The sequence below is a fragment of the Hyperolius riggenbachi genome, chromosome 12 (assembly GCF_040937935.1).
Source record: "Hyperolius riggenbachi isolate aHypRig1 chromosome 12, aHypRig1.pri, whole genome shotgun sequence".
In the NCBI taxonomy this organism is placed as follows: domain Eukaryota; kingdom Metazoa; phylum Chordata; class Amphibia; order Anura; family Hyperoliidae; genus Hyperolius; species Hyperolius riggenbachi.
Genome location: NC_090657.1, coordinates 97,634,731 through 97,653,097, shown reverse-complemented (window position 1 = coordinate 97,653,097; position 18,367 = coordinate 97,634,731). Strand labels below are relative to the sequence as shown.

Here is an 18,367-nt window from a genome sequence, read left to right as displayed (position 1 = left end):
AGGAGAAATAAATAAGATTCCAGTTTGGGGAGAATAGTCTTTTAGAAACATAAATAAATAGGCATGACAAAATAAAACTGCAGGCAAAGATATAACTAGATGCAGGCACAATGTATACAGGCATTTGATAATGATTTACATCTTGGCTTGACAAGAGAACAAAGTAGTGTTACCATTTAGGCTTGAGCTTAGTGGTCCATTGCTCAGCTCCTAATGTTGTAGACCTCTCTGGCATTGAGAGGATTAATACATTCGGCTTATGCTCTCTTGCCTCCAAAAATAGATTTATGGCACGTGGCATATGAAGTCCCCCTGACCCAAAGCCCCTCCAGGGATGTCAGGCTGAATGTACATTCCAATAGGGGTAAAGAAGACATTGAAAGTTCAAAGGTTGAGGGACGTGGAAGTCATAGTACTCCCCATCTACAACTGGGAGTGGGAGAGTCAGTGCAATGCAAGTCCAGACAGCTAGGGGTTAGCAAGGAAGTGGCAGAATACTTGCAAGAGGAAGGAGGCCAGGCTCACTGGCCACATCAGGGATAAGGGTAGAAGGCAGTGTTAGTGCAGTGGAGTGTCAGAAGGCAGTGTTGGCGTAAGTCATGAGATGGCAGTGTTAATGAAATGGCTGGTAGGGATGATACAGTATGGGTGCTGTGGGGCTAATTCAGAGAATGATGAGGTTGAGACCAGGGCTTCATTTCACACATGACTACAAATGCCATAGTAACCAATGGACTCAAGGCTCTAGTGCAAGAGCGTGTGGCCGTAGTAAGAAACAAGTCCCTGCATCATGCAGAGATTAAAGAAAGTTGGCAACAAACAAACTGTTGGGACCACTGTGCACACATGAGCAAACTGCTTGAGTGAATAGTTATTGGTCTTTAGACTGAGCAGCAATCTCATAATGGTTTCTACCTGTACATTTGAGGAACTGTTCTTGCTATGAACTTCCAGCAGTTGGTGTTTGGCAGTGAACTGCTTTATACAAGTTCTTCCAATCTCAGTATGTCCCCCCCCCCCCCCCCCCCCCCTCAAATAAACTGATTGCAGATATGGTGGAAACAGAAATCAGATGTAGGATTTTCTCATTGTGCTGTAACCCAACTCATCTTACAAAAACGCTAGTACCCTTGCATTGCTCTCGTGTCCAAGAGAAGACCATTGAACTGCAAATCTTTCAGCACTGAGGCAATTAGTATATGCCTTGAAACAGGACTAATGAAATAGGGCATGTGTAGATTTAGTTTGGTTTAATTTAAAGCTGACACAATATTTTCACCAACTTAGCTTGAGATTTTCTACCATGTACTAAAAGTGTTTTCCCAACATACGAGTATAGAATAACCTTAACCTCCCTGGCGTTATAATTATTTCCAGATTTAAGGTCTAAAAGCCATAACATTTTTTTTCACAAGCTTTTAGACAATAAACAAACAAGAAGAAAAACATACTTGCATGAAACTCACTCAGGCACGGGATTACCACCCTGTTCAGTGGCTTTCCGTCGCGAGCCTGACTCGGGATTACCGCTAAGGAGGTTAAATAATTTGTATGAAGTCTTGACTATCATTATAAACAATAAATGAACCTTAGTACCATGAATCAAAAAATAATCTTGCAAGTGGCCACAATTTGGCAATGAAAGCACTTGTCTCATTGGTTACTATGACATGATGTAAATAGACAACAGAGGAATAACTTAAAGGATATTTTCAAAGTGCAAGAATACTAACTGTTCTCTCCAGCCCCCTATTTCCGTCATGTAAGGCTACTATATGTTGTGTTCTCCACAATCCCAGGTGCTCACAAAAGGGGACACACAGTCTTTTGCACTGTACATAGATGGTACCTCCACTGTAACTAGCAGAGAGATGCTGAGTGCCATAGGCTATAGGCTTTAGAGGGGGCAGTGGTGCAGTATGTCAGGGCACACCCTGCCCTCAATGGCACCATGTAGCTCTATGGATAGATTTTACAGCAGGAAATCTGTTCATACAGCAACATGGTGCCATTGAGGTGTAATTAGGAGAAATGTATTTTTGGTGCCAGCGCTGTTTTTTTGCGTTTGTTGCGCTTTTTCTTTTCTATACTATTCAGTTTTCCCTCAGGTTTAACTATCCCTAACCATTTCACCATAATGAAATTCCTATTCCTGACACCTTAAGCATAACCTCTGCTGTTTATCCATTCCTGATGCCTAACCCCAATACACTCCTTAATTAAATCTCTATCTTCATTCTTAAAGCAGGCAATTTGGGCACCAGAGGAGCTGGGGATTTGTGGTTGCTGCCATAGGTGTCCATGTTAATACCATAGCTGTAAATGATCAGCGGCTTTATTTTGAGCACTGGAGCAGCCCACTACACAAATTGCAGCTACAACTAACAGGTACTTTGCGAAGTGTTTGCTATTTGCAGCTACAGTTTGTAAGCCTGCTATTTTATTTTGGTGTAATTACATACAGCCTAATAGTAGAATATATACAATTTTACCAATATTATACTAGTGGCCATCTCCGGCACCCAAAAGAAAGCAGCATGTACGCCTTGATTGTCTTCCCTAACATTATCCCCTCCTTGCTAAATACCTCTTTCTGACTCTGAACCTTAACCTCCCCTTTACAGTTACCCCTGCCTGATGGCTGACCTCATAACCCGAACCAACAAAACTAACCTCTTTCCATCTTATCCTTAGTCACAATCACAACTAGTGCCAAAGGCAACCACTGTCAGCCAAAGCTCTTGGGATTTACCAAACATGATGAGCCAATGCTTCTTTCAAAAGGACCCCCTCCTCACCCCATAAAACATGGCTGCATAATTAAGCACTGGAGCCAAAATGAATGGCACAAAAATGAATAAATAGGAGGGCTGTTGGGAGCTGTTGGTATAGGTGTACTTTATAAGTACTCTTCTCCAGATTTTAGGTGACTGTTTATATTCCAACAACATCACAATGATGAAAGCTCAGGCAAGTTCCTTTCTTAACATTCTGGATTATCAGGCTCATGTAATAAGGCAGTGCGGAAGCAAGCAAGCTGTGCAATGACTACAGCAACCATATTCTGCGCTTAGGGGAGTCTGATGAAGATGACAGGCGATTGGTCGGTGTAGGTTATTGCACACTACCTTATTAAGTCTCATGCCCAGGAACTAATGAGCTTAAACAATGATGCATGAATGTGGCCACTTTGAAATAACAAAGAATATAAACCTCAACTTGGATGTATTTTTACAAAAAAACGGAGGTTGCACTTCTGTAAACACAATCTGTTGTGGTACTTTGCAGGTGTGAATTTGGCACCATTGGCTTAGTCTTTAGGAACATTGCCTGTTATGAGGCAGGGGGCAGTGAATGTTCCCAAGGCAGTGAGTGCAGAGCCACAGTTGGAGGCAGTGTTTATTATAAAACCTTCTGCTGTTTCTGTAAGAGCCTTGAGCTGCAGAAAGGATAAAACCCAAAGGGGTTGCAAGTGAGGCTCAGGGGTGGAAGATATAGCTGCAGTTATGTTACCAACCCGTACATTAGACATGAATGTGTTGATATTGGTGAGTCCTGGAGGCATGATCATGTACAAATGTGTTGTGTATGGAATGCTATGCTCAGCAGAGCAGTGAGTGCCTGGAGGAAGGCAGTATACAACAGATGTGACGTATGCCAGAGGTGTATGATGGCCTTATCATTTCTTCCTAGGTGTTGTTTGAGGCAGCCATTAACGAATACACACATCTCTCCCCCAGCTGTCCAGCTGAACCCTGTTCCGGCCTTCACCTTCATGCCAGTATTGATCTCTCCCTTTTCCTTGTGGTCTTGGTGACTCCCTCCTTCTCCGTTGCTGTAGGTTCTCCTGATCTGGGCCCAGCTCCTCCCAGGACCCTTGACGCTGAAGCCGGCCATGATCCCCACCTTGAAAAGAGCCCCCGTGACTTTTGGGCTCTGGATCCTCATAAGGATCAGTCTCTATGTCCATGCAGGAGTCTCCTGGCTCTGTGTAAGCTGAGTCCCGGCTTCCCTGTGTCTCTGATTCCAGAGTGTCGTGTCTGGAAAGGACTCTGGAGCCCATCTGTCCTCTCCTCAGCTGTCCTTCATACACACCTGTCCGGTCTGTTCCTTCAGATCTCAGTTCTCCATGAACCAAATAAGGGCCCTGGTTAGTAAGACAAACAAAGCAGGCAAAGACAGAAACACACGGGTTAATTTCATGCACAAGCAAGTGGGTTAGAAAAAAACAAGAATTTTTTTTTTCATTAACAATATAACCATGTGCTTAAGGATCTATGCATGCAAGTGTTGCGTGTGCAGCTCTGCTCATGTCTGTGTTTTCGTTCAGAGATTGGAGAGAAGCAGACTCGCATTGAATTTTAGGCTGTAAGTTATCCCTTTATACCTTGCTACAAGTGAGACATACTGTATGTTCTGTACACACAGCCAAAACAAAGATATATTTTCCCTGTACACACAGCTATAACGGAAATATACACCCCAGGTACACAGGCAATACTGAGATATGCCTCAGGTACACACTGCCACAACTGAACTATATGTCCTATAAACACAGGATTGACTGACCTAGGTTCTGTCTGTACACACAGCTACCTGACCTGTCCTGTACACACAGCCACAACAGAGCTATGCTGTACACATACCCACAACTCGCTTCAATTTCTTACAAAAGCACGCTGTTGTGTACAGATTCTAAAATGTTACACAATGGAATATAAACTCAGAAACAACCTTAGCCCTTTTTGTTTTCCATATTGCTAGTAAAAGAGAATGTTATATGGAGCATACTATGAGCAGCACAGAAAACATTTGCTCTAGTGGTGATACTCTATCTCCAGCTTCCACAGCTGTCAGATGGCAACAGATAAGACAGAAAGAGATGGTAAAAAAAGTCCTGATGTTCTCCTCACATCTTTGAGCTCAGTCACTGCTCTGCAGTTTTTCTGAGAGCGTAAGGTGAAAGGGCGGGGAAACCTCAAAAAGAAAACGGGACAAGTCAAGATCCAATACAGTGTAGTGTTCTCTATAAACTGAAACTAGGTAAGCCGATATACTCACAAGAATTGGTTACTACAAAGGCAGCCACTGTGAACAGTTTTGGGGAGATCTGACCCCACTCAGGCAATGCCACTGGTACAAGCAATGGTTAAACTCTAAAAAAAAAAAGGGGAGACTAAGGAAGAGCCCATGAAATTGCCAGAAAGGAGAAAAAAGTCTAATGATTGTAGGGGGTACCCAGAAAGAATAATGTAATTAAAACAATAATATGGAGTATAAGTAAGAATCAACTTGCAAAAGACAAATTGGGCAATGTGGGCCAAAGACCACATGGATAGGAAATAATGGAAATTCTCATGGATGGAAAACCAGGACAACAATAAGAATCCCAAAAGAGGTTCTTAAAGAGTTAGAGGTTGCGATATCCCTTGGAGATAGACTTCTGCTCTACCGGTGAAGACCCCCAATCATGTCTTCAATGTTTCTGACAGTTGATAGCTCATAATATGCCAAGGGTCAGTATGTAGTAGGATTTGCACAATGCTATAGCTGGGCAGAATGCAATCAACCAAGGGAAGCTGGTACCACCTCCTTAGCCATTCAAAGTCCAAGAGTGGGTCCACACAATCCTTTAACGTTCATGACTTTTATTAATGCAATACATATGATTATTCTATGTTGTTACACTGATGAAGAGGACATGTGTGTCTTTGAAACAGCGCTCTGCCTCACAGCATTTATGACTCTTCTGCATTGATAAAAGTCATTGAACTTTAAAGGATTGTGCGGAACCACTTTTGGACTTTGGAAAAACACATGTGAACACGAACAGTGAGAACGGGTCACAAGCCCTATGTGGGAAAACATGTGAACATGGACAGTGTGAACTGGTCCCGAGCGTTGTGTGGGAAAAACAAATGTGAACATGGACAGTGTGAATGGGTTCCGAATGCTGTGTGGGGAAACACATGTGAACACAGACAGCGTGAACGGGTCCCAAGCTCTGTATAAGATAATCTGCACCAATCTTGCGTACGCATATAAATGGAAATTTCCCTATGAATTAGTAGCAACAATCTGATGTATTCATTAAATTGCAGACATTACATATATGACTTGTGAATCTCCCTTTTAAAACGTTTGCCTCTTTGGTCACCCACCACATCAGGGTCCAATTTACTTTTCTGAAATTTAAAACATAAGTTACCCTAAATGCCTAGCATGGATTCATTAAACTAGAATGATCTGATAGGTGGCAACTGTTTGCAATCCTTGTCTGGTTTATATTGCACCACCGAATTGCTAAAACGTTAGTAAATTTGCAGTTATATGACTGCATTTGTATAGCAGCCCTGACAGTCAGAACTTCCTTAATTAATACATCTAAGCTGTATGGTGTATTAAAAAGCCTCTTGCTGAAAGGTTAGTGCATTCATGTTTGTGCAATTAGTTACATGCACATACATACAGAGAGAACCTTAGTAATGCCATTTGGATCTCTCAGGATTATGAAAACAGTATCATGGATTAGCCACAGTACAAAGATAGCAATCATTTTATACCGAGAGACAAAATAGCGTCCATAAATATGAGTTTTTGGAGTAAAATCATTATTTGTAGGGGCATGCTTTGTGACACGTGGTCCGAGTGATCATGACTGCTCATGACATATCCGACCTATGGGAGATGGATAGTCATATAAAGATAGTATGTAGCTCTTTATACATGTGTTGGACCAGTATGATCATTTCAGAAAATGACTAAAGAATCAGCTTCTGGTTTCAAAAGCAAAGGCTTTGCTCCTTTTGCGTCAATGTTTCCAGTGACTGTTTAACTGATCATGCGATTATCTTTACAGCTACTACAGTCAGTGTCTATGGTACTGCAGATGGAATAGATTGTCTTGTAGTCATACAACTATGGATGCTTAATAGTAATGCAACATGACATGTAATCCACCCCTTAACTAGCAAAATAAAATAGAGGTACATTTATAAAACTGCATGAAATCACAGTGGTACTGCCCAGGGCAACCAATCAAAAGGCAGCATTATCAAGCATACCCTAGAAAGATGACAGAAGCATATGAGCTGCTTGCTATGGGTGGGCTTGTGCCACATACAGTTCTATTATTTACGACAGAGTAGGATTTGGAAATATGACAGATGAGGTAAAAGACAACCAGAGAAAAAGTAATAATTTGCAGTTGTAATGAGGCTCATTGTGTGTGTGTGGATTGTGGAGAAGAAACATGGGAAGATGACTTTCAGAGCATGATGAGATGTCTTATTTAATGAGAAACACAGAATAAATACATTTAGGGGTGTACAGATTCCTGATTTTCACAAACACGTTATAGGGTTTCTCACAATGAATCAGCTCATTGCATTCCTATGTTACATTTCTAGTGTAGAGACAACAAGGTAATTATTACCATCTTTACATTATTGTGCAAAGAACTAAAGAGGTTTCAACTGGCACGCAAGGCTTTATACAAACTGGGTAACAATACTTCCAGATCTGTGGGTCTTCCATGGTGCCCAACCGCTAATGAGCAGCCACCAAACATTGGTGAGACACCTGTACACATCTTAAGAGGGTGTCCTAAATTACAAATGATTGTTTCAGGAGACATAAGCTAATCAGTGTCTGAGATGGCTAATCACATAGAATTCTCCACTCAAACCTAATTGCATAGCTCTTAAAGCGGAATATAACCCTGCATTTCAACTTTGCTCTAAAACATTATTTACAGCATATTATATGCAACCAGCATTTTTTTTTACTAGACCAGCATTGGAAGGGCTACATACAGAGTTTTAAAGTTCTGTGTAGAGAGCTGCTCCCAGCAGCCGAAGTTTAAATCGATACATTTCAGTAAACAAAATGTAACAAGTGAGGAATGTTACACACTCTTTGGCTGTCCTCCAGCTCCTGCAGTCAGAGAGAGTGAGTCACATTCCACAGTTGTTACATTTTGTTTTGCTGAAATGTATCTATGTAAACTTCGGATGCGGCAGCAGTTCTCTCCAGGAACTTTAAAGCTGTGTGTTTAACCCTTCCAATGCTGGTCCAGTAAAAAAAAAATGCTGGTTGCATATAATATGCTGTAAATAATGTTTTAGAGCAAAGTTGAAATGCAGGGTTATATTCCGCTTTAAGGTGAGTACACAACTTTGACTGATGTTGCCCGTCGGTTACACAACTTTGACTGATGTCGCCCGTTGGGGATCGGGTCCGTTGGAGATCAGCACCCGATCCCCCAAGTGACATTGCTGGGCTGATGCTAAACAAATATGAGTCAGCTGTGTAGCTGATGACACGCTGTGTTGCTATGCAGGGAGGCGGAGCGATGAAGGAGCACGTGACATGATACTGCAAGCGGGGCAGCGGCGTGCACAATGGAGTCGGCCGTTGCTCGGCCAAGTTCATCCACCTGGCAGATCGCTTGCGGAGCGCTTGCTGGGGCCGCTGTACTACAGATTGTAATAGTGCTGACAACTACATAAAGTAGATAATGGGGTGGGTATTAACCCCCCTGGCGTTCCAATAAAATCACCAGGGGGGCAGCGCAGCACTTTTAAAACATTATTTTTCATAGCAGCTGTGCAGCGGCATCCCCCCACCCCTTTCGATCGCCTCCGGCGATCAGAGCAAACAGGAAATCCCGTTCAGAACGGGATTTTCTGTTTGGCTTCCCCCGTCGCCATGGCGACGATCGGGATGACGTCATCGACGTCATCCACATCATGGTGTCTGGGGAGTCCCCATCCACCCCTTAGCGCTGCCTGGCGGTGATTGGCCAGGCTGCGCAAGGGGTCTGGGGGGGCGGCGCGGTGGGTAGCGGCGAATTGGCGCAGAGCGGCGGTGATCAGGCAGTACACGCAGCTAGCAAAGTGCTAGCTGCGTGTAACAAAAAAAAAATTATGCAAATCGGCCCACCAGGGCCTGAGAAATCCTCCACGCCGGCTTACCCCGAACTCAGTTCGGGATAACTGGCAAAGAGGTTAAATCTGTATTCTCCTATTATACAGTATAGAGAATCAATAAGTGCAGTATGGCAATGCTTCTCAACACTACCTTACATATTCTAGTGCACCCTCTTTATTAATGACAGCATTTACCAAATGGGAAGCATCATCCCCAGCACCCCCTGAAACATATACTGTAGGTCAGGAGAGTCCAAAATTGTGTATGAAGGCCTTCAAAACATTGACCCACTCCCATTCCTTTAACTGTCAGAGGAGGAGGTTTACATTTACACCCCCCCCCCACCCCCCTTACTTCTCGCTAGAATCCTTGAGAAATGTAAGAAATTCGATTGAACTAAAATTATAGAAATTATAGTCATATGAGCTTTTTGTAAAGTAATTTGTGGGGAACGGCGGGAGCTTACTGTAAGTCTGTATAGGGGATTTTGGTAATTTATATATGTTATGGCCAAAACCAGAAATCGGCCAATTCTAGAATTGGCCGGCCGTTTCTAGAACTGGCCGATTTGACGTCGGCCAAAGTCCAAAATGCTGGGAATTTCTGACATTGGCCGGCCAGTTCTAGAAACGGCCAAAGTCAGTCGGCCAAAGTCCAAAACGCACAAATCCCAGAACATCCTGGGTCCTGTCCAGCACCGTGAATGGCACTCGGAACTTCCTCTCTGCTCTGAAAGATGCAGCATAATAATCTTTTTAAAGAAAAGCATTTCTTAGTTACAGCTGATACAAATCCTGCAATAAATCGGCAGTGTGTCTACATCCTGCTTTCTTGGGAGCAGACATATTGATAACATCCTGTGCTTTTAAATTAGCTGCTCTGCTGTGGCAGTCAGGTGACACAGGGGAGAGATCAAATTACAGTGGTGATTAGTCATAGATGAAGGGGGCTTTTCTGGGTGCTTTGCTGGGCACTTTGCATGGCTGTGGGTGCTTTGCTGGGGGGCTGTGCATGGCTGGGGGTGCTTTGCTCGGGGGCTGTGCATGGCTGGGGGTGCTTTGCTGGGGGGCTGTGCATGGCTTCGGGGAGGTGTCTTTGCTGGGTGCTTTGCATAAATGCAGGTGCTTTTCTGGGGGGCTGTGCGTGGCTGTGGGTGCTTTGCTGGGGGGCTATGCATGGCTGGGGGTGCTTTGCTGGGGGGCTGTGCATGGCTTCGGGGAGGTGTCTTTGCTGGGGGGCTATGCATAAATGCAGGTGCTTTTCTGGGGGGCTGTGGGTGGCTGTGGGTGCTTTTCTGGGGGGCTGTGCGTGGCTGTGGGTGCTTTTCTGGGGGGCTGTGCATGGCTGTGGGTGCTTTTCTGGGGGGCTGTGCGTGGCTAGGGGTGCTTTGCTGGGGGGCTGTGCATGGCTGTGGGTGCTTTGCTGGGGGGCTATGCATGGCTGTGGGTGCTTTGCTGGGGGGCTATGCATGGCTGTGGGTGCTTTGCTGGGGGGCTATGCATGGCTGGGGGGTATTTGATGGCTGGAAATGCATGGTCTTGGGGCTATGGGCTTTGCTGGGTGCCTTGCATAGCTGGGGGTGATTTGCTGGGCTGGGGGAGCTTTGCTGCAGACCTCCAATCAGGGCGACCAGAGAGGTGGAGAAAGGCAGAGCAGCGCAGCGCACTCGCTACCCGCCCGGACCCATACACTTCATATGCGGAAGTGTTCAATGACACTTCTGCATTGAAGTGTTCGGGTCCTGCGGGTCTCGCGTGAGCTGGCAGCTGCTCTGCCTCTCTCTGCCTCGCTGGTGCGGTCGCCCTGATCGGAGGTCTGAGTAGCGGGGGAGGAGAGGGGAGCTGAGATTTCTGGCGGTGGGGAGAGGAGAGCAGCTGGCCGGCAGTAAGGGGGACTTCGGGACTTGGCCGGCCGGGTGAAATCACAACGCGTTCTGGCCGGCCAAAGTCCGATAATCACACACATTTCTTACTTTGGCCGCATGAGCCGGCCACTTCGCATTCTGACCGGCCAGAACCCGAAGTGGCCAGACTTCGGGTTCTGGCCGTAACATATATAAGGCCTGACATTTATTTAGGTCTACTGAACAGTCACATAAAGTAAGCCCATATTGATTTGATTTTGGCTGAGCATATGTCACTGACAGATTTTCTAATTCCATTAAATTCTGTAAAGCCTCATGGCAGATGATGGTGCGATATAAATAAAACATAACAATCATTTCATTAAATAAGAGAAATGGACATCAAATATTTCATATTAATTTATAGGAAGGCCATTAGACAGGTTTTACAGAGGGAAGAAAAGGAGAGTGAAGTCTACAATCAGAACTCCTTTACTTAATACTTTACAGAAATAGATGGGCTGCAAAGAAAACCAGGGCAAAACATGGAGCAGCTCCCCACAGGAGTCAATCAGGTTTCACCTGTTAAATAGAACAAGGATTCCGAGTGACTACCCTGGTTAGCTGATTCACATCTGATCACACAACAGTACATGTTTTGCAGAAAATCACAACCATTCACAGGTGAGGTAATAAGTGTCTTAGCATTAGCAGTGCTCATTAACTACCTCTGTGAATTTCCACCAAACACGCACTGTTGGGGTAACTTGGTGACTGAATTGAAAAATCCTGTTCTAGTTTATTTCCACCTTCCTTAACCCTTTTCAGCCAAATAAAGTAAAACTTTATTTAGCTGCATGGTTGAATGTTTTCTGCCGCTGGAGAAGTGTGCCTTCTCCAGCCTGGCAGGGGATGCAGAGTGGGCAGCAGGGACTTTTTATAGTTACCTGTCCAGACAACTGGATTCTTCCTTCACCATAACAGTGATATAATCCCAACATGTATTCTCGGTTTCAATCACATGATATGACGTGATCGGGATCCAGGTGATCATGTCAGCGTTACAGCTCCACTTGATGGTGGAAGGGGGGTAATGGAAGAAGAGTCTCTTCTATCACTACTCTTTCACCACTGGGTGGTGCTGTAACACTAACACGGTCTCCTGGATACTGATCACGTCATATCATGTGATCGGGACCCAGAAGAGCTGTTGGAATTTCAGAGCTGCGGGTGGAGGAAGAGAAGAAGCCGTCCAGAGCAGGTAACTATAACTGCTTCCTGACGCCTGCCTGGTCATTTGGCTGCACTAGGCAGCCAAATGAGATTTGCTGGGAGAGGTTTAGAGTGCACAGCAGTTTCAAACAAAATACCCACTGGCAGAGCACTTGAAATTGTGTTATCTGACATCTGCCAAAGATTGAGGCAGCTGGACATGCAGGTAAAAGACTTTGTGGCTACATATAACCATGATGCCGCAGCTTATTCAAGCCCTCATTTTTATGCCTATAGAAGAGTTGGCTGTTGACAGCCAATCTCTGATGGAACAGTATTAAAGTGACCACGTAGTGAGAGGGATATGGAGGCTGCCATATTTATTTGCTTTTAAGCGATGACAGTTGCCTGGCTGTCCTGTGGATCTTTCTGGCTTCAGTAGTGTCTGAGTCACACCTGAAACAAGTAGTGTAGACAGACTTTCATCAGAGCACCTGATCTGCATACTCATTCTGGGACAGTGGTTTAGACTTAATTGACTATACAATACTCAACAGACTGTACAAATCTTCAGTAGTGAGCGCCAGAAATGATAATTCCTGAGCGTTTCCTGCACAAACACACTATTCTGCAATCTGCTATTCTGCTATCTGGCTTTAATAAGCAGCTTGCCCACTCCTAGAGATCATTAGGCAGTCGTCAGGGGCACCTGTAAACACTTTGAAACTATACCCAAAATGATCATGACCAATGTTTTCATTAAAAGTGTGTACAAACTCTTAAAGTATTACAAGTAGAAAATCAGCAGGGCAGTCAGATAATTAACATAGTTTAAATTTGAATAAATAGCTCAACTAGAGATGCTTGATGAGATGCAAATCATTTTGAGTTGATGCAGGATTATGCACATTTTGTATGCAAATGTATGCAGTTTGAAAATTGACCAATCTAATTTTACCTCAGCAGGATTTGATTGGTTTATATTCAAGCTGCATACATTTGCATACAACATTTGCATAATGAGGCATCAACTCAAAATGATTTGCATCTCATTGACCATACCAAATGGCAACCTCCATTTCCCTTTCAGACGGGTCAGTTTAAAAGATGACTTGGAAACTGTGATGTCTGCTGGCACTATAGACTTCAGATTATTTCCTGATCTAGCAGGAATCCGCTGGACCAAGCAACAGTAATCCCATAGTATTCCCTTTGCTCTTTGTGGGATTTACAGATTTCTTACAGCCTGTGATGTGCCCATTGGTTATGAGTCTCATCAAGAATTGTAGAAAAGGCAGTGCATAACCACTCCTGTCAAACCTTTCCACTTAAACCTGCTACAGTAAATGGACAACTAGTATAATATGAACACACAAAAATAAAACATAAATTCTTAAATTAACAAGAGAAAAAACATAAAAAGGATTCAGCACAGCCAGTGCATATAAGATGTAATCCAATGCATTACAAGAGTGTATAAACTGGGGGAAGAAAACTTGATACTTAAAATGCCTACAAAGTAGAGCTGAAGCCTAACCGGATACCTAAGATGCCTCCAAAGTAGATCTGAAACCTAACCTACAAAAATATAAGCACATCCTTAAAAGACCACTTTTGCGACAGATTGTAAAATTTAATATACGTGTGTACACCTACTTATGAGAAGTAGAATTCTGCCAGATTAAATTGTACTATAAATTACTTTTTCCTATGTTGTTGACACGTATTTACAGTAGTAAAAATCTGACAAATCTGGCAGGAATTGCACTAGTCCCCATCTCTTCATGAGTATTCTCAGTGTATCCGTTTTTTTTTTTTTTGTTTTTTACAAAACCACTATTTTGGCAGTTGTATTGACCAACTGCATTCAGTAAGTGATTTTGAAAATAAAGGAAGCCTTGAGAAGCTCCCATGAGGAGATGGACAGGTCCAAAAGCTGTCAGATTTTCACTGCCTACTGTAAGCAATAGAGTCATGGGAGAAAAGTAAATTACAGTACATTTTAATATAGGAGAAATGTACTTCTTATAAGGATGTGTAAAGCTGTATTTTAAATTTTACAATTTTTTGTGTAATAGTGGTAGTTTAAATCTACATACTGGCTGCGAGATAGCTTCATGAAGCAATAATGAAAAAGCAGGATATTGCTATTTTAAATTGAAGAACAGCTGTTGAAATTAAACGGTTAAAACTATTCCTACTTTCCTTCCAATGGGAGAGCAGTTATTTATCAGTTTAGTTTTGGACCCCCTGAACATCACTGTACCTATGCTCACATCCCCAATTAAATCATGCTGAATGACAATATACCTTAGGGAATCCCCTGTTGCATTGTGGGGCTATTTACTAGTCAGACCTTCTCAGACTTGACATGCTGAGTAGGAGTGACCACTGTCCATTCCTAATTTAACATTTTTATATGTTTTTGCTTTTAGTGGCATAGAGCTCTCATAATTTTCCACTAGGGTGTGTATAAAGAAAAAAATGAAATAAAAAGTGAGAACTATGAGGAAGTGCTCTGAAGTCTGTGATTCCATATATACCATCCTTTAAGGATTTCATTGATAAATGCTCTTACACAGGTAAAATGCACCTATTTTTGGGGGTACAGTGGTGTGAAAAACTATTTGCCCCCTTCCTGATTTCTTATTCTTTTGCATGTTTGTCACACTTAAATGTTTCTGCTCATCAAAAACCGTTAACTATTAGTCAAAGATAACATAATTGAACACAAAATGCAGTTTTATATGATGATTTTTATTATTTAGTGAGAAAAAAACTCCAAATCTACATGGCCCTGTGTGAAAAAGTGATTGCCCCCCTTGTTAAAAAATAACTTAACTGGAGTTTATCACACCTGAGTTCAATTTCTGTAGTCCCCCCCAGGCCTGATTACTGCCACACCTGTTTCAATCGAGAAATCACTTAAATAGGAGCTATCTGACACAGAGAAGTAGACCAAAAGCACCTCAAAAGCTAGACATCATGCCGAAATCCAAAGAAATTCAGGAACAAATGAGAACAAAAGTACTGTAATTGAGATATCAGTCTGGTAAAGGTTATAAAGCCATTTCTAAAGCTTTGGGACTCCAGCGAACCACAGTGAGAGCCATTATCCACAAATGGCAAAAACATGGAACAGTGATGAACCTTCCCAGGAGTGGCCGGCCGACCAAAATTACCCCAAGAGCGCAGAGAAAACTCATCCGAGAGGCCACAAAAGACCCCAGGACAACATCTAAAGAACTGCAGGCCTCACTTGACTCAATTAAGGTCAGTGTTCACGACTCCACCATAAGAAAGAGACTAGGCAAAAACGGCCTGTATGGCAGATATCCAAGGCACAAACCACTTTTAAGCAAAAAGAACATTAAGGCTCGTCTCAATTTTGCTAAAAAAACATCTCAATGTTTGCTAAGACTTTTGGGAAAATACCTTGTGGACCGACGAGACAAAAGTTGAACTTTTTGGAAGGTGCGTGTCCTGTTACATCTGGCGTAGAAGTAACACAGAATTTCAGCAAAAGAACATCATACCAACAGTAAAATATGGTGGTGGTAGTGTGATGGTCTGGGGTTGTTTTGCTGCTTCAGGACCTGGAAGGCTTGCTGTGATAGATGGAACCATGAATTCTACTGTCTACCAAAAAATCCTGAAGGAGAATGTCCAGCCATCTGTTCGTCAACTCAAGCTGAAGCGATCTTGGGTGCTGCAGCAGGACAATGACCCAAAACACCAGCAAATCCACCTCTGAATGGCTGAAGAAAAACAAAATGAAGTTTTTGGAGTGGCCTAGTCAAAGTCCTGACCTGAATCTTATTGAGATGTTGTGGCATGACCTTAAAAAGGCGGTTCATGCTAGAAAACCCTCAAATAAAGCTGAATTACAACAATTCTGCAAAGATGAGTGGGCCAAAATGCCTCCAGAGCGCTGTAAAAGACTTGTTGCAAGTTATCACAAACGCTTGATTGCAGTTATTACTGCTAAGGGTGGCCCAACCAGTTATTAGGTTCAGGGGGCAATTTCTTTTTCACACAGGGCCATGTAGGTTTTGAGGTTTTTTTCTCAGTAAATAATAAATACCATCATTTAAAACTGCATTTTGTGTTCAATTATGTTATCTTTGACTAAAAGTTCACGTTTTTTGATGAGCAGAAACATTTAAGTGTGACAAACATGCAAAAGAATAAGAAATCAGGAAGGGGGCAAATAGTTTTTCACACCACTGTATATCCCCACCCCATCGAAAACTCCAAACTACTGCTAATGTGTTTAATGAATCATTTATGAGTTCTCTGTATGGCATGATCCTTTGCCTCCCCTTCCTTTCCTCTTACAAGCTGTGTCCCCTGTAAACCCCAGCTCCATTTCCTCTGTATATGGTACAGGTGTGGTGCAGTAGAAGGCATTGGCCAATGGCCATGTGGACAGACACCCACAAAAGATAGCCATGGGGTTGACAGTCCTGCCCCCTCATCTGCAGCATGACATCTATACAAAGTACGGAGAGTAGTGATGGTCATGTCTAGGAGAACTCATGGAGAAGCATGTGATTTGTTTGATCAGATGATTTTACAAAGCTCTGACTTGTGATCACATCCTGCTTTAACACATGATCATGACTAGCAAATCAGGGTCTTACATATCTATCACCTGGTCACATGCTTTTCCATGAGTTCTCCTAGACATGACCATCACTAACGGAGAGTTAGTTTACAGGGGCATTAATGAGTGAGGCATGGTTAAAAGCTGATCCATAGAGAACACGCAATGGCCATTTTATCTGGGCTCTGGAAGGCAAAAGGGCAGGATCACTTACCTGTGTGAGTTCAATTATCCTTTAAAATTAGTGTTACAATACAGTATGTAGTTAGTTTAACTTAAGACAAGTTTTAAATTATACCTCTACAGGTATTGTACGATATTCTCTTGTTTGTTAAGCACTCCACTAATTTCATAGCCTGATGCTACACCTGTTTAAACCTTGTTAAATAGACTGGGCACATCCCATGATTATATGTAAGCTTAAACATTTTAAATAATGTACTGATTTCCCTATGCTTTGTAACATGCACAGCTGCCACAGTCATCTATTGCATAACTGAAGACAGGATTCTAAAGCACAGATATTGGTTTAATTTTTATCATTCTGGTCTCAAAGGATATCAGTAATCTTTAGTGACAGCAGTGCTTGTAGTGTTCTGTAAACATTTCAGCATTTGCAAACTTTAAGCTTTGCAAATGAGTACTAATACCACAACCCTCTTTGAATATACTGCCTTGTATAAGAACAGAGGTGGCACCCGCTAATGATGGTGGGCCACCATACCAGGGCAGTAATGAAGATGTTTCCTGCTGGCCTCTAGAAAAGGTGCATGTGTCTGTTCTGCAGAACTACAGAGCATGCTCATCAATCTTGGTGGATGACCCTGATCCTCCCCACCAACCCAGGTTCTGTTTGAGAGAGGTGAGCACTTGCACCTGGAGATTGGAGACAGGAGCTGGGCTGGAAGCCAGTGCTGCGGTGGCAAGGGTGCGGTTGAGTAGTGGATTGGGTGGGTTAATGCTTGGTGGATGAGTGGCCTTCCAGTAGGCTTCTAAGTATTCTGCCAGGTGTTCACAGGCATCCTCTAGCTGGTTCTCATCCAAGATGATGTCAAACATTTCCTGTGGACAAAGAAAGGGTTGTTAAAGCGCCGCATGCCTCGTAACTTAGTAAAAAATAAAATTAACTAGGTGCGGTGCAGCAGTGTACAAGTCATCACTCATGGGGGTTGATTCAATAAGCGCAGTTTTGCGCACATTTATGCACATTGTACAATCACTTGCTTTTAAAGTGAGAAAGTAATTCACTGAATATATTGGCCTCAATTCTGGTAGGGTTTTCAAACAAATTACCTCATGTATGCTAATTTATCGCATGAGGTAATGACATTTAGCAATTCTGGTAGGTTTTAGTCATGTTTTACCTCATGCGGTAAATTTAAAGAGGAACTCCAGTGAAAATAATGTAATAAAAAAAGGCTTAATTTTTACAATAATTATGTATAAATGATATAGTCAGTGTTTGCCCATTGTAAAATATTTTAAATCCCTGATTTACATTCTGACATTTATTACATGGTGCCATTTTTACTGTTGGCAGGTGATTTAGCTGCTGCATGCTTTTTTGGCAGTTGGAAACAGCTGTAAACAGCTATTTCCCACAATGCAGCAAGGTTCCCAGACAGGAAACTGCCAAGAGTACGTACTCAGAATTTCTTTGTGGGAGGGGTTTCACCACAATATCAGCCATACAGCGCCCCCTGATGGTCTGTTTGTGAAAAGGAATAGATTTCTTATGTAAAAGGGGGTATCAGCTACTAAATAGATAAAGTTAA

The 18,367-nt window shown here is 42.8% G+C and overlaps 1 protein-coding gene across 8 annotated transcripts in view; it reads right to left on the bottom strand.

Annotated features, from left to right (window-relative positions):
- Positions 1-1,035: 1,035 nt before the first annotated feature.
- Positions 1,036-18,367, bottom strand: part of CACNB1 (calcium voltage-gated channel auxiliary subunit beta 1) — a 154,923-nt gene continuing 137,591 nt past the window's right edge. For 6 of the 8 annotated variants that reach the window (XM_068262726.1, XM_068262728.1, XM_068262723.1 and 3 more), the window contains 2 exons: positions 17,469-17,654; positions 1,036-4,147 (listed from right to left, as the gene is read on the bottom strand). In XM_068262726.1, coding sequence (XP_068118827.1) covers positions 3,713-4,147; positions 17,469-17,654 — 621 coding nt within the window. In that variant the 3' untranslated portion in view covers positions 1,036-3,712. Of the gene's footprint in view, positions 4,148-16,160; positions 17,655-18,367 lie in introns of those variants that run through there. The other 2 variants (XM_068262730.1, XM_068262729.1) reach the window with 1 other exon arrangement.